Source organism: Ailuropoda melanoleuca, chromosome 11, assembly GCF_002007445.2.
Source record: "Ailuropoda melanoleuca isolate Jingjing chromosome 11, ASM200744v2, whole genome shotgun sequence".
Taxonomy (NCBI): Eukaryota; Metazoa; Chordata; class Mammalia; order Carnivora; family Ursidae; genus Ailuropoda; species Ailuropoda melanoleuca.
Genome location: NC_048228.1, coordinates 8590165 through 8605940, shown reverse-complemented (window position 1 = coordinate 8605940; position 15776 = coordinate 8590165). Strand labels below are relative to the sequence as shown.

At 57.7% G+C, this 15776-nt stretch overlaps 1 protein-coding gene across 1 annotated transcript in view; it reads right to left on the bottom strand.

Annotated features, from left to right (window-relative positions):
• Nucleotides 1-15125, bottom strand: part of C11H1orf167 (chromosome 11 C1orf167 homolog) — a 29484-nt gene extending 14359 nt beyond the window's left edge. Inside the window, exons 1-13 of the mRNA XM_034672063.1 lie at nucleotides 13546-15125; nucleotides 11317-12527; nucleotides 11067-11110; nucleotides 10378-10585; nucleotides 9584-9720; nucleotides 8177-8271; nucleotides 7572-7758; nucleotides 5665-5840; nucleotides 4916-5102; nucleotides 2830-3282; nucleotides 1822-2098; nucleotides 867-1222; nucleotides 224-264 (exon numbers count right to left, since the gene is read on the bottom strand). Of these exons, the coding sequence (XP_034527954.1) occupies nucleotides 224-264; nucleotides 867-1222; nucleotides 1822-2098; nucleotides 2830-3282; nucleotides 4916-5102; nucleotides 5665-5840; nucleotides 7572-7758; nucleotides 8177-8271; nucleotides 9584-9720; nucleotides 10378-10585; nucleotides 11067-11110; nucleotides 11317-12527; nucleotides 13546-13615 (3442 nt within the window). The 5' untranslated portion in view covers nucleotides 13616-15125. The remainder of the gene's footprint in view (nucleotides 1-223; nucleotides 265-866; nucleotides 1223-1821; nucleotides 2099-2829; nucleotides 3283-4915; nucleotides 5103-5664; nucleotides 5841-7571; nucleotides 7759-8176; nucleotides 8272-9583; nucleotides 9721-10377; nucleotides 10586-11066; nucleotides 11111-11316; nucleotides 12528-13545) is intronic.
• Nucleotides 15126-15776: the final 651 nt, after the last annotated feature.

Below are 15776 nucleotides of genomic sequence, written 5' to 3'. Positions count from 1 at the left end.
ATTCCAAATCGCGCCCCCAAATCCCCCACAAAGTGTGCTAGGTTATACGTGGTTTTGCATGCACAGCCCTGTGCCTTCAGAACATAGGAAGTGATGTGTAACGGGTCAAAGTGCCGGCTGTGGTTAGGGCCTGTGCACACGCAGACGGACTCAGGCGGGCAGGTGCTTGCTCCCCAGGAGGTCATGGGAACACAGCTGGTGTGGGGTCAAGTCCCAGGGCCACCAGTCTCCTCCAGCCAGGCCTGGTCTCCTCTCACCAGCCCACTAGGGGGCAGGAGGTGGGTGAGGGGAGCACAGTGTCCTCCACTCCGGGAGGGGCCAAAAAAACAGTGCCCACTGTTGAGCTGTGAAAGCACAGCATCTCGGCTCCGCCGTCAGTGGGTGGGCGCCCGTGTGGGGACAGCGTGAACATCTGCGAGTTTGTAGCTGGGCGGTGGGAGGAAGCAGCCTCTGTCCCCACTCCTTTATGCACAAATGAGCTATACACGTTTTACTAGAACACCTCTATTCACATGAAGATTTCACTCCTTTGGCAACCCTATAGAGTAGAACTTGCCTGCGCTCCAACGAGAGACGGACAAGACATTAGAACACACGTTATGGTGGATGTTGGAGGCGTGGACTTCTCCCATCCTTCCTGTGCCTCTCAAACCAAAGGACTGACCTGGCCAGGAGTTGGAGACCTGGGGCTCACCAGGGCATCAGGAGGGGTTAAAGGTTTGCCACCCCCCACCACTCGAACAAAGCAGGTAAAGGAAGGTGGGTGGTCACGGCTCCGTGGCTTCCTTGTTCGGTCCCCTGGGCTCTCTCTCTGCTTTTTCCCCAGTGGGGATGACCCTCATCGTCCTACCCCTGGGCCCACCCACCTGTGCAGAAGCTGCTCTGGGGGGTTCACTGGGTGTCTCCGACGAGCTGCTGCCCGCTGCCAGTCCCGGAACACGGACCTCCTCAGGGCCTGGAGATGGACCTGTACCCACCTCTGGTACTTTGCATGCAGGGCCTGCTGCCCTGTGGCCAGAGAAAGGCTGAGATGGCCCCGGGCGTTCATCCCAGCCTTGCCCCTCTGCCCTGGGTAACTGTGGGCCCCTCCTCGGCTAGCCCTTTGCGCTCGACCCAAGCAGGGACAGAGGAGGCCCCCTAACCATCTGGATTTAAATGCTTCGGTTACAAGTGTCCTGTGATGACCAGGCCAACCCAACTCATTTTTCATTTCTTGAAAATATTTAGGAATCAGAAGAAGTCACATAAAAAATCTGGATTTCCAGCTTTTCTTTGACAATGAGGTCTGGCAACACTGGGTCAGCACAACAGGACAGCAGTTGGGCTGGAGAAGTAGCTGTCCCCGCTGGACAGGACACAAACTTGCCAGAACAGATCCCCACTCACCAGCTCATTATGTTGGTGTAGTGGGAAGCCTCTAAAGTGGCCCCAGTGATCCCCACCTCCTATGCTGGGCTCTGCAGACACCGTGACTCGGTGCTCAGGCCCATGACTCCTGAAGTCCAGGTGAGGGTGATGAGGATGAGGATGAAGAAGATGATGATGACAGTAACACCTACTGGGAGCTGGGTTCTGAGCCAACACTGCGTGGATGGTCTCATAGACTCCCCACAATCCCCTACAGGGCGGGTGCTGCTGGGATCCCCATTTTACAGATGCGTAAGCTGAGGCTCAGAAAGGTTATGTAGCTCGTGTAAGTTCCACACCACCAGGGAGTGGACGGGCAATGTCCAAGCCCCTGGGTTCAGCTCTGCCCTCTCCCCGTCCTGGGTGTGCTCTGTGGGGGTCCCATCCCTGGACTCTGTGTTAAAGGACACAAACCCTGGGTCTCCCCGATGGACCTGGCCCTTCCCTCGCCCTCAGTGACCCGGACCCAGCCCCTGACTCACTCTGCCAGCAGGAGTGCCAGCGGTGCAGGGCGCCTCGAAGCAGCGTGCGGCGCCGTGCCCGAACCCACTGCTCCACCTCTCGCCCCTGCGCCAGCCGCCTCCGCCACAAGCCCAGCGCGGCCCTGCAGCTCCGGTCCCAGGCCCAGCCAACAGCCAGCTCTCTCTGGGCCCCTTGGGCTGTGGCCCAGTGGCTCCAGCCGAGGAGGATGCTAGGAAGGGGAGCGTCCACCCTAAGCATGGTCCCTGCCACCCCACGCTCTCCCCAGCCATCCCCGCCCTCAGCAGCCTGAGGGGGGCTCTTCTCCCTGTTTCCAGCATGGGGGAGCGTGGCTTGCTGGGGGCTGGAATGCTCACAGTGACAGGTTAGGGATGAGATGGGATCTCAGACCCCAGTGCCAAGGCCTGAGCTCAGGCACTAGTAAGAAACATTGCTATGAACTCAGTGCTTATTATGTGCCAGGTACTAGGCTAGGGGATTACGTGCCCCTACCTTGCTGATGCCCAATGGAGTGACTACTGTTATTATCCCCATACAAATGGAGAGATGGAGACACAGAGAGGTTAAGCAACTTGCCCAAGATCACATCGCTAGTGAGGGGCAAGGCTGGGATTAGAACCCAGGCAGACCGACGCTTAAGCGTTTTGTGCCGATGAATAAATGAATGAGCCAAAGCTGCGAAGTCTCTGGGAGAAACGATTATCCTGTAGACTGCCTCAAGCCCCACCCTGTCAGCAGGGCAGGCTAGGAGGGCAGGAGAAGCCCAGAGAACCTGAGTCTGGGTACCAACGGATTGGAGCGTGAGATGGGAGCCCTCTGGGCTGCAGACCCCAAAGGGATGCTGCTGTGAAGGTCAAGGAATAATGTGAAGGGGGCTGGGAAACCAGACGTCCACGGAGCCATGGGTGGCATGGCTCACCCAGCATGGGGAGGGGTTCCTACCGCCTCTGAAGAGTACATCGGTGCCACCTTGCTGCACCCCGGGACCGCTGGGCCCGCACCTGCCACAGCAGAAGGCACCGTGCCTTCAGCCTCTGCCCAGATGCCCACAGAAAGCTCAGCTGGAGGGTCTCCAAGAAGGCGGGGGCCCTGGAAGCCTGGGGAAGGAAGGATGGAGTCCGTGATCCCCGGGCCCCTGCCCCGTCCCCACTCTTTCCTCCCACCTGCCCCCTACCCGCCCTAGCCCCTTCCCATCCTCTGCCCCTCACCTTCTCTAGTGAGCTTCGGGGCGGGCTGCAGCCCAGCAGCGGCTCCCCTCCCGGGATGCCGCCCAGGGGCTCCGGGGGCAAGGTGGTCCTGGCACTGTCTGACGGGGTGCTCAGACCGCATGCCTTCAAGTGCCACGCCCTCAGGATACCCTGAATCTGCTGCTGCCGTGTGCCCCGGAGGAAGGAGCTGCAGGAAGGGGCAGGTGAGTCCCTGGGCCCCAGCCTTACCCCCTGGCTGGCGGGGCTGCCAAGAAGGCACTTTCCCCAGCAGGGTCTCTTCCAAAGAGCTCATCTGGAAGGGAGCCACCCATGCCAAACACCGGGCTAGAGCATTGCCTCTCAAGCTGGCTATATATGGAACTCCCGGGGGCTCTGCGACATACTCATGCCCATTGGGGTCCTACCCCCAGAGAATCTGACTTAGCAGTCTAGGTGAGGCCTGGGCTTCCTAACTTTTCCAGAGCTCCCAGAGTGACTCTTGAGAGTACCTAAGGCTGAGGCCACTGCTGTCTACACCTGTGTCACCTGGCCGATCCTTACCACACTCCTGATGGGAGGGGGAGCTGGGCCCCAGACCCAAGGACCCCAGTCTCAGGAGACCACATATATGGACACATCAGTACTCCTGCCTCTGCTAAGTTATAAAGATAGGGGAACTGAGGCCTGGTGGAAGGTCATTTCTTCAAACTCCAAATAGCAGAAGACTTGGGATCCAAATACTTATTTTAGATCGAGGGCAGCCCCAGCTATGTTTTAGGGAGATACTGACGGTTCCCTGATCCCCAAAGGCTAGAGGATGGACTGGAGGAGAGCTACATTCTGAGGGATTACGGTGAACTGACTTTCCCAGGAGTTTTAGGGGTTTCATTAAAAGAGACTGAGGGTCGAAGTTGACCAAGTGGTATGGGATGATGGATCCTAGGTATGTGGCTTTTTTTTTTTTAAAGATTTTATTTATTTGAGAGAGAAAGAGCACAGGTGGGGGAGGAGGGGCAGAGGCAGAGGGAGAAGCAGGCTCCCCACTGACCAAGAAGCCTAATGCGGGGCTTAATTCTAGGACCCCGGGATCATGACCTGAGCTGAAGGCAGACACTCAACCGACTGAACCACCAAGGCGCCCTAGTATGGGGCTTTCAATGATGGAATTCTTATCCCTGAAACTGCTGGCTTACATTTCACTTGACGTCTCATCAGCTTAGCTGGCCCCTCCTGACCTCCATCGTTCCCCCCACCCACAGCCATCAGCCTGGACTCTTGAGTCCCAGCAATGACTGTCTTGTAGAAAAGCAACAGGGACCTTCTTGCTCCCAGTTCACAGTGTGATTTAGAGCCAGCAGCTCAATGCTTCGAGCCTCAGTTTCTCTAGCTGTATAATGAAGCAGACAGGGGCACTCACTCACTTATAGGATCTCTCAACGCCTCCAACATGCCAGACCGCGGTGAGGCAGACATGGTTCTTGGCACCAAGGGGCTCCCCGCCCCCAGCCCGGAGAGGAGCAAGCAACCTCTCCCATCAGTTTCCAGCCACCCTGGTAGAGGTCTGTGTTTGTGTCCCCGGCAACCCCGTGGCTCCCACAGCTCTCTCTCTGCTCAGTCACTGTCTCCAGGTCCCAGGGCCAATTCCCCCCTCCCCTGCACCTGCTGGGGACCTCAGCGTGCCAGGGTCCCCGCAGGAGCCTCGGGGAAGAGCAGGACAGGCCCATCCCCCATGGGACACTTCCCAGCTGAGCACTGCTCACATGCCCACCCGGGATATACCCCCCGGGGNTGGATATACCCCCTGGGGGCCAACCCCAGCGCATAGGCTCGTGGACACCTACTCAGCCCTCTGGTGCTGGGAGAACCGCGTCCTCCAGATCAGCAGCGCCCGGTGCAGGGCCAGTGTCTGGCAGGCTTCCTGCAGGGAGTCCCTGCCTTGCTCTGGGGGCCGCCCCTGGGCCCGAGCCACTACCCCCAGGTCATGTGCTGTGGCCACTCCAGGGGCTGAGCTGCAGAGAGCCACATTCCCTGAGAAGCAGACAAAGGATGAATCAGTCACGTCCCCAGTGAGCTCCTTCCACCCAAAGCTGTCGGTGGAACCCATGGCAGTCACGGATGGTGTGTGCTGCTGCCTCAGCCCGCCTCACCCCTCCTTAGGAACTCCCCTCACAGGCACTGCCCCCACCCACTGCCTCTAAATCCTCCCCTCCGAGACACCTCAAAGATCCCATCTTCCCCTATCAAATATTTTTTGGGGGAACAAGGACTGTGTATTATCTCCCAGACCAGGAGCTTCCGAGAGCAGGGACCATGTCCCCTCCTAGTGGAAGACGGAACAAAGTCTCTTGCCTAGAGAAGCTCATGACCCAGAGTGAGGATGGGGCCCAGCCAAGGCCTGTCCACTCCAGGGACCCCTCCTGGACCCTCCCAGACTATCAGACTGCACTCCCAGAATGCTCCGGGTTCCAACACCACCCATCACAAAAAACCATCAATTCCACCGGGGCCCACCACAAAAGGAGCTTATGTGACACTGCGCACTGGGGTGGGAGGGAAAGGGAGCCCCTCGGCCTGCCACTCGCTCGCTCACCCGCCTTCCGGCGGCAGAGGGCCAGCTGGGTCACCTTCGCTCCATCTGAGGCCCGGAGCCGGTTCATCTGTACCCACTGTTGCAGACACGTCCTCAGGGTCCCTGCCCGGCGGTGAGCCAGGTGGGCCCGGTACTGGGCCGCTCTATGCACAAACTGCTGCCAGGCCCCAAAGCACCTGGGGAACCGAGAGAAGGTGCTGGTACTAGTAGTAATGACTGCAGCAACAGCCACCTGCCCCGTGCTGTGTGGAGGCCTTGGCCAAGCCACTTCACTCCCTGACCCTGCTCGGGCCACCACGCTCTCACCGCTGGGTGCCCCAATGGCCTCAGCAGCCTCCTGCCTGGCCTCCCGCATCCACTCAGGGCCCCTCCAGGCAGTGGCTGCTCAGCAGCTAGCGTGATCTTTTTCCAATTTCAAATGCAGTCTTCTTGCTCCCCTGCTGAAAACCTCCAGCGGTGCCCCCTTGCGCTTAGGACACAATGTCAACTCCACGGCACTGCCTACAAGGCCATGCGTATCTGGCCCTGGCACGCCTTGCCATCTTCATCCTAAACCCTTCCCCACCCCGGCCCCCACTCTAGGCTACCAGGGCATCCTTTGAGTTTCCCACGCTCCCCTGTCACGGGCCTTTGCCTGGGCAGTTCCCTCGCCTGGTGCTCTCCTGCTGGCTCTCCCTCAATGGGCCAAGCACTCATCCTCACATCTCCGTGGAACCATGGTCAAGGTCAGCAACCTTCGCTCAAAGTTCTCCTAGGAAACCGCACAGAAGGCACCTGGGTGGCTCAGTCGGTGAAGCGTCTGCTGTGGGCTCAGGTCATGATCCCAGGGTCCCGGGATCGAGCCCCACGTGGCGCTCTCTGCTCAGTGGGAGTCTGCTTCTCCCTCTCCCTCCTTCTCTCTCTCTCAAATAAATATATTTAAAAAAAAAAACTTTAAAAAATAAGAAACTGCACTGGGGGATGCAGGCAGCAGGACTCAGAGCCGGGGAAACTACTTAACCAGCAACCTGGTTTCCTCTGCAGATAAATTGCAAAGAAAAAAACCAGAGGGAACCCCAGAACTCAAAAAGACTTTAACAACTTATGGACCAACCTTAACAGGAGGCCTTTGTTTAGACCCTGGTTCAAACAAACTGTAACAGAATGTGTACCTATAACACAGTTGGAAATGTCAAGGCTGACCAGATATTTCTTGGTGTTAAGGAATTAATGTTCATTTTTAGGCGTGATCACAGCACGGTGGTTATGCTGTGGAAAAGAGTCCCTATTTTTAGAGATGCTACGGAAGTATTTACGGGTGAAACGGTAGGATGTGGGGGACCTGCTTGAAAACAACGTAGCGGGAGCAGTTGGGATACAGGTGAAACAAAGTTTTCAAGAGGTGATTTTTTTTTCTTTTTTAAAGATTTTATTTATTTATTTTAGGAAGAGAAAAAGAGAAAGCATGAGCAGGAGGGGCGGAGGGAGAGGGAGAGAGAGAATCTCAAGCTGACTCCACGCCGAGCGCAGAGCCTGACTCGGAGCCTGACCCCAGGACCCTGAGATCATGGGCCGAGCTGAAGCCAAGAGTCAGACGCCTACCCGACTGCCCCACCCAGGCACCCCCCAGGAGGCGATTTTCTTGAAGCTGGGTGATGGGGACACTGGCGGTTAGAATCTATTTTCTCTACTTTTGTGTAAGATGTAAATGTCCCATCATAAAAAATTAACACGGGAGAAACCCTCTGATGGGTCTGTGTTCCTTGCCCTCATGCTTCACTCCGGTGGTACTGGCGCACAGCCTCTGTGACTGCCGTGCTGCCAGGACGGGGGCTGGGGGGCGGCCGGCACCGAGCCCTGCTTAGGGCCAAATCCCTCTGCCTCAAGAAAGGGGGTCCCCACTCCCACCTTCTTCCACTTCTCCCTACCTGCAGAGCCAGGCTCCCCGCTGCTGAGTGTCCAGTGAGGCCTCCCTGGGCGCGTCTGCAGCAGGAGAGCTCCAGGCTTGGGGGTGTCTCCCCCTCCTCTGAGTCCTCAGTGTGACCTGGGAGACCTCTCCCTGGACCCCCTTCTCCTGCCTGGCCCATTCCTTCTCATGGCACCACAAGAGGAAGACTGTAGAGTGAGGAGAGAGAGCGAGAAGAGACAGTAGGGAGGCTCAGTCGTTCCCCGACTCTGGGCCTCAGTTTCCCTGTAAGTAAGTGATGCCTGAGGGACTTTCCGGTTCAAACGCTCAAGCTTCTGCAGGGCCTGTGCTAGCATCAATGGCACACAAATACAGGATGTGCGCCTCTCATGCTGTGTGCCCTCGAGCAGGTCACTTAATTTCTCTGTGCCTCACTTTCTCATCCGTAAACTGGGCACAAAACCTTGCCCAGGTCCCATGAGACTCAAATGTGATCGTGTCTGGGAAGCTGTCCAAGTAGACGCTCAGTAAGCACTCATTCATTCAGGAGCCCCTGCCCTGCCCAGTGTGGGTGCTCAGAGCCAGCCCCGCTCCCTCTCCCCTGCTTTCCCGGGGCCCACAGCGCACCGGCCAGTTGCTGTAAGGCCTGCGGCATCCGCTCTACGCCATTGCCTCCAGCTGGTCTCGGCCAGGCTCCTGCCTCCTCCCTTGGACTCCCTGGACTGCAAGTGAAGTTGCCCAGAGAGAAGCCGATGCCCCGGGTTGGGCGGAGGGAGACGGCACGGTCCCAACCTGGCCACCCGGCCGCCACCATGGCAGGTGCAAGGGTGTGCTGAGCTGCCCCTCCCCCAGCCCGTTCTCTCCATGTCATAGCTGATTATCTGAACGATCTAGGGGGGAGTTTCTGCTTTTGTTTCATTCTCTTCTTCTTCTTTTTTTTTAAAGATTTTATTTATTTGTTTGACAGAGAGCGCGCACAAACGTGGGGGAGGGGCAGAGGCAGAGGGAGAAGCAGGTTCCTTGCTAAGCAGGCAGCCCGATGTGGGGCTTGATCCCAGGACCCCAAGATCATGACCTGAGCTGAAAACAGATGCCTAACGACTGAGCCACCCAGGCGCCCCTGTTTCATTCTCTTCAATACTATTTGGATTCTTACAGCAAACATGAATTCAAACAAATGGCATTTGAATAATTATTTTGAACACATTTGTTTCATTTACAAATAGGAACAAAACCCATACTTTGCTGTAGTGGCTGATTGAGGGAACGGAGAGGAAATAGTCAACTTGAATTTCACTGCTTCAGAGATAAGCAGTGTCTGCTTATTTCAGCATGTTTTACAGATGAAATATTTATTGGTTCTCATTCTGAGCAGTGGTGAAATACACAATACATGAAACTTAACCATCTTAGCCATCTCTGAGTGGCTCGGTAGTGCTAAGTAATTGTGCTGTATTTCACTGTTTTTCCTTCTGTATCGTTTCATGCGCACGAAAAATATCTTACACACCATTCTTTAGCCTCCCCCCCCATCTAACATAGCATAACCATTTCTCCTTGTCACTAAAAATTCCATGCAAATACCCATGAAACTACTTCTAGGAAGATGGATACATGAGGGGGTGAAACATTTCAGCTATTTGGAGTGTTTTTTCAAATCAAGCATGCATTACTGTTTTAATTAGGAATAGCACCAATACAGATATTGAAATGAAAAACTAAAAAAAAAAAAAAACGGGGAGGAATTTTTAAAGTCTTGATGAACATCGTATTGAACGGTAGCTAAATGTTCATCACGTTGTTAAACCATAATTTTCTCACTTAAGCCATTTTGAAGTATTTACAAGCAGTAGAAATAGTGCCGCCACGGACATACTCTTGCACAAATCTTTGCCCACATCTGTGGGTTTCATCCTCATTCTCTTGTGGGGGGAGTGGGGAGGGGGGACACCGAGGCAGGAAGCGGGGGAGGGGAGGCCACCAGCACTGCCCAGGCCACACTGACCAATGGACAACTAGGGTATCCCGGACTACCTGCTTCTCCTGGTGGGGTCCACCACTGGCTCCCTTCTTGAGGGAACTTGACCTTGTCCTGCCCCAGAGGGTGGGGGTCCTGGCCCAGCCTGGACATGGGGCTGCCCCTGCTTCTGCTGCAGAGTCTGGCTTCTCCACTGGGGAAGAGAGAGGGAAAGAAGGATGTCAGCTGCAGCCTCCAATGTGCACCAAGAGGGGGCACCAGGGTGGGGTGCGGGGAAGAAATGTCTTACTCCAAAGCCTTTGGTCTTAACCTGGAGACTGTCCAGCCCCTTTGGGAATGAACTAATGATTAGAGAGAAGGAGCCCAAGATGCAGCGCTTTCCTTGGGAGGCAAAACCTGGAGCTGGGCCCTCCCAGAGCACCCCTTCCCCAAGGAAGGAAGAACACAGACGTGTCCTGGCAGTCCTGGCTGGCTACCCAGTAGTAAAAGATAGCAATTGCTTGTACGGTAGAGGCTTGCTATGTGCTAAGTAGGGTTCTAAGTCCTTTCTATGTGTTAATTTCACTTCCCAACAACCCTGAGAGGTAGGTACTACTATTATTATCTCATTTAGGAGCTGAAGAGACTAAGGCGCAGAGAGGTTAAGTAACCTGCCAAAGCCACACAGCAAGAATTGTGGAAAAAAGAAAGAAGCGGAGGCGGGACGTGAACCCGAGCAGAGCTGGTTCAGGTGTCCGGGTGGCCCTCCACCTGCTCTACTGCGGCTCACTCAGGAGGTACAGAACAGGGGCCCCAGAGGAACCCCCTCCCCAGACATACTGCCCCGTGGCCCAACCAGGAGGTCCCTGACCTTTTGGAAGCTCTGGGCCAGCAGGGCCTGAGTGTGTCGCCTCCACACTGCCTCCAGCTGGGCCTCCCGGTGCCACGGTGCCCGGCGAAGCGCCCACAGGCTTCGGCGCAGCGGCTGCCGGGGGCCCAGTGCCTCTGCTGCGGCCACTGCTCGCCGTTTCTGCACCAAGTGCTGCCAGGCTCTGAAACATCTGGACAGCCGCAGCCGGCTGGGGACAGACCGGGGCTGATCAGGGGATGGGCCTGGCCCCTCGGACCCAGGAAGCAGCTGGGGGCCGGGCACCACCCATGCCACCTGTCCAGCCCTGATGCCTCATGCTGCTGCAGGAAGACCAGCTGTGGACTGGAGGAACTGCCCTCTGTTGGTGGCCAGCCCGGGAAATCCCAGACAAGAGAGCTCCTGGAGCGGCAGAATGCCCCCTTGATGGCCAAGAGTTCCAGGTAGCCTTAGAAGTTGGAGATGCCCAGCAGCAACAGCAGTCCCCATGTCCCTGTCCTTGGGGCCCGGGAGGCCCCTCGCATTCCCCAGCAGGGACAGGATGAAGGAAGTCCCCTCCCCTGGAAGTCCTGCGTGGATCTGCCACCAGGGCCTGGCCTCCATCAGGGGCTGGTCTCCAATGGCCCAGGCAAATGGGGGAGCAGCTGTCCCAGGAGGGTGGCCGGCCCCCACCCCCCAGCCCATGGCCTCACCAGGCTGTCTCGGACTCCAGGCTCACTGCGTTTTGGGCTTTCTCCTTGGAAAGCAAAAGGACATGACACGGTTCTCAGGCAGAGAAGCAAGCAGGACAGGACACCCTCCGGCCAGCTTGCCTGCCCAAGGCCTCCCTTTCCTGGAAAGGAGGTGTAACAGGGTAGTGGCAGCCAGCTGGCCATGAGAGTTCCTAGGAGGAGCCCTCCTGGGGTCCCCCAGCTCCCACGCTCAGCCGCCTCTGGCCTCTACCTGCACGGTGCTCCTTGCTGGGGCTGCATCCGGTGGGCAGGAAGTTGTCCTCTCTTCCTCCTTGCTGACCTGCTTCTGCAGAGTCACCTCCCCTCCTTCCCGCCCGGGTTGACCACCCCGGGCAGCATGGTAGTGGGCCGAAGAGCAGAGTCTGGCCTCCCTACTGCCCGCCCCTCGAGGGATCTGGGGGTCTCCCCTCTGCCCACTGCAGTATGTCGGCCCTGGGGAGAAGTTCTCTCCTTGCCTCAGGGGGTTGGCCAGACGGACGCCCTGCTTAGGGTCAAGGAAATCCCCAGTAAGGATCCCCAGCGTAGTCTCCAGGGACGCAGGCTTCCTGCTTGCCGGAGAGTCTGAGAGGCCAGCCTGGGTCCCTTGTGCCTCTGGGAAATCCACAGTTTCCCAGAGACCTGGCAGGTGTTTCCTCCTCCCATCCCAGGAAGCAAGAACAGGTTGGCTGGGCTGGGGGTGGGCAGGGAGTGCCTGGCCATCGCTGGGTTCCTGGGATGCCTGCCACCTGAGATGGGCGACCGCACGCTCCAGGTGTCGCATGGAGGCCAGCAGCTGGTGGATGGCAGGTTGGGATGGGGTCCGAGCCTGGCTCTGGACAGGGACAGTCAGGTCTTCCAGGGTGAGGGGCTTCCCCCTGAGCCTCGAGGGCCAGCTCCCCAGGCCACACCAGGGTCTGGAGCCTGGCTGCGTGTGCCCATTGAAAGGACCAAAGCCTGCAGCAGGCTGGATGTCTGGGCCGGGGGTATCTGTGGCCAGCAGCCCGGACTGGCTCAGGCTGGAGGATGGGCAAGCCAGCGATCCTCGGGGGCGAGGCCTTCCCTGAGGTGTCGTGTGGGGCCAGAGGCGGGGACTGCTGTGACTTCTGCACTCGGCCAAGCTGGTCCCCCTCATGCGGAGGTTACTCTGCTGGATGGCGAACTCTCGGGCCCTCCCCTGGGGCCTGCCAGCGGGGGGCTGCACATTGCTCTGCTGTTGCAAGCTTGAGTTCATCAGCCGGCCGGTCGTGTCCTTCAGGACAACACTCAGGCCAGGGCTCAGGCCAGCCAGGTTGGTCTGGACTCCTCGGCAAGGCTCCTGGTGCAGCACGGCCCCTGGGGAGGGTGCAGCGGCAGGCCCTTCACTCTGCGCCTGGCATGCGCGCACCCACCGGCCATGCCCACGGCCCAGGCCGACACCTCGGCTCTTCAGGAATCTCTGCTGCTCTAAAGAGAGGAGAGACGGTCGTGTCCTGGGGAAGGAGCTGGAGGTCAGTGCTCGGTGGGTTGGGGGGTGCTGGTCAGAGACAGGGCCTCGGGTGGGAGGGGCCAGGACTCCCCCAGTGGACTGAGGGGTGGTGTGACTTGGTGCCTGGCTGCAGGGAGCAGGGCTGGGGCGCAGGCGGGGAGGAGGGCAGAGGGAAGCAAGGGGACAGGAATGAGGCTGTTGAGGCAATCCCAGGTGAGAGAGGACAGGGCTGGGATCAGGGGAGGCGGGGACCGGGGTGGGAATTCAGAGACAGAGTCGGATCTGCTGCGGAGGTTCAGAAGGTGGGGTGAAGGGAAGAGAAGAGTCAAGGATGACTGTTCTTGGGCTTGGACAGAGGTGACAGGGGATAGCCCCGGGGGTTAGAAGACCCAACACATCCAACAGCAGCAAGGGAGTGGCTCTGGGGGACTCGGGGTGGGGTGTAGTCTCCCCAGCCCCCAAGGCCATTCCACAGCGGGAGACTAGGCTTCCTGGGGGCTGGGGAAGTGCCTGGGAGGACCTGGCATCTGGAATGGACCAGAAGACTTACACCTTTGAAGATGGGAACTAAAGCTCAGAGAGGTTTGGCAACTTGCCCCACAGTCACACAGCTAGAACTTGGAGAAACTGGCATGTGAATCAGAATCTGAATTTGTTTGGGGGCTGCTTCCATCCTTGGCTGTACCAGCTCTCTAACCTTCTTGAAGCCACCAAGTGCCTGAGCCACTACCCCGGCACAGACCGCCCTGGGAGCGGGGCGGTCCCTTCTCAGCCAGGGGTCCCAGCCAGGCCCACTCCTGGTCTGCCTGTTCCTGGCCTCACTTCCTGTCTCCCCCTCAGGCCCAGGCTAGGAGGACTTTGTCCTGGCCCAGCTGGCCCTGTCCAGCTAATCTCTGGAATTAGTGAGGCCCTGGGCTGGCCTGATGGGAAAGGAGCCTGGACCAATAGCTAGAGGGGACCCTGCCACATCCAACCCAGACCCATTAAGCCTCTTGCCTGGCCTCAGGGGTGTCACAGGCCTGGGGGGCACATTCTCCTTGTGCCTGGCATCAGGTCTCAGCTCCATGGGCTCCAGGGCAAAGCCAAGGCGACAGCGTCCTTGGTCCACACGACAGCCAACAGTCTGGCCTGTTTGATCAGATGGGTTCTGAAGGGCAAGGACAGGATGCCCAGCTCCCACCAGGCCACACCCCAGCCCTGGTCCACACCGCACCCTTCACCAGCACCCCTTGGTTGCCCTGGGGCCCAACACCAGCTGTCCTGGTCAGGCCCCCATACCATCCCCTTTCCTTTGAAAATGTCTCATGTCCTCCAGCACCTGCTCCTTCTAACACCGACCACAGAACTCTCTGTGGCCCCTGCTTCCCAGGCAGCCCTCTCAGGTGGGGGCTCTCTCAGACCACTGGGCTGGGAGAGGGGGCCCTCTTTGCTTCCTGGCCCCACTTTCTGCCTTCTCCCCTCTCCAGAACACTCCAGCCCGAAGCTCCAGGCAGGCCCCGAAACCAGTCCAGGCCCTGTCCCCTTGTTCCTTGAACGTTTTAGCTCTGACTCTCTGTTGCAGTCTCCAACACACACCACAGTTCTTGGCGATCTCACCATCCACACGACTGACACCTCTCACTCCTGGTGTGCGGAGTCCTTGATCTCTCTTCCTTTCCCACCATCTTACCCTTTGTCCCACCTCAGCCACCTGCTCCCATGGTGCCCCCAGGCTTGGTCATCCTAACTAATGGCACCCACTCCATAACTTCAGTTCCAGAGCCCACCCCCATCCTCCAGTACCCGACGCGGTGGTTTCTTCCCCCCGTTCTCTGGCCCTGCCACCCTCTGACTGTCCCTCGCTGCTTGCTGTCTCACGTCTCCTTCCACAGTTTAACCATCTGGCATATAAGCACCCCTTGGCACACCCTCACCCTGGCCCCACACCCCTCCTCTCTCCACACCATGCTGATTAGTGGTTTTCACCCTACTGCTGCAGAGACGAGCTCACTCCAAATGACCACCTTCCATCCCAAGTGGGGGCAAAGGCTGCAGAGAATCAGAGTCTAGTTCTCTTCCTCCTCCCTCCTAGACGCCAATTCACACTTTCTCCTCTGTCCTCAAACCCCTGCCACCACCTCTTCTCCCCTCACCCCCTCCAGCAGACTTTTCTTTCTGTTGCACTCACAAAATAGGGCGATCAGAAGAGAAATGCCGTGTGTTCCTGTAACCAGCCAGCTTCCAGGCCATAGCCCCCTAGCCCTTCCCCCCATCCCGTGCAGTCCCATTCCCAGCCTGACCCTCCCCTGAACTCTGGGGGCCATCCCATCTTGCCTCCCCAAGGACAGCACCCAGGGCCACCACTGGCCTCTGGGGTGCCATTCTATGAATCAGGAAAAGCACCCATGACCCCCAATGCCCCACAGCAGACTCAGGTCTGAACCAGGGTGCAGAGCTTGGGGGGCGGGACACAGGCTTTGATGTCCTTGCTCCAGAAACCACCCCCTCCCCCAACAAAACTTCCCCCTTCTTTACTGAATCATTCCTATGAGCCCTTAAGCAGGTGGTTATTTCTTCCAACTTTAAAAGACTGAAAGCAAAACCACCAAAAAACCCCACCACCAACCTTCTTGAGCCTCCTGGTTCCAGATCGCCTCCCCTGCTCTCACCACACCCAAATCCCAATTCCTCTCCCATCTCCACCTCTGCCGACCTTACTGCAATCGGCTCCCCGCATCCCCACCTGCCCAAAGCTGCTTTCCTCCAGGTGATCCCCGAGATGCCACACACCTGGCCAGCCCACAGCCCTGGGCCTTCTGGAGGCAGCAGCAGCAGTACGACGAGGGTCCTACTGGGAGAACCTCATCCTCCTGGGAGCCCTTTCTTCCCTAACTCCAGTATGCCCCCTTCTCGGGTGTGGAACCAAACTAAAATGGGGTCGCTTATGTCAAGGACAGAATGGAGATGCCCAACCCAGGTGCATAAAGGGCACTTAACCTAACCTTACAGGAATTTGCAGCTCTTCCCGGAAATCAGCCAAGGACACCAGCCAACCCCCAACCACCAAGTGTCTGTTTTCGCTCTCTCTGGACTTTCTTGTTCCCTTGAAGTCCCTTGAATCCAAATAAGAAAAGATATGAGCTCTAGACCAATCAGCTCCAAAAGTCAGATAACTTCCATATTTATCCCATAAAAACCCCTGACTCTGTGAGCCATCGGAATTCCTCGCTCCCGTAGCCTTGAGTTTC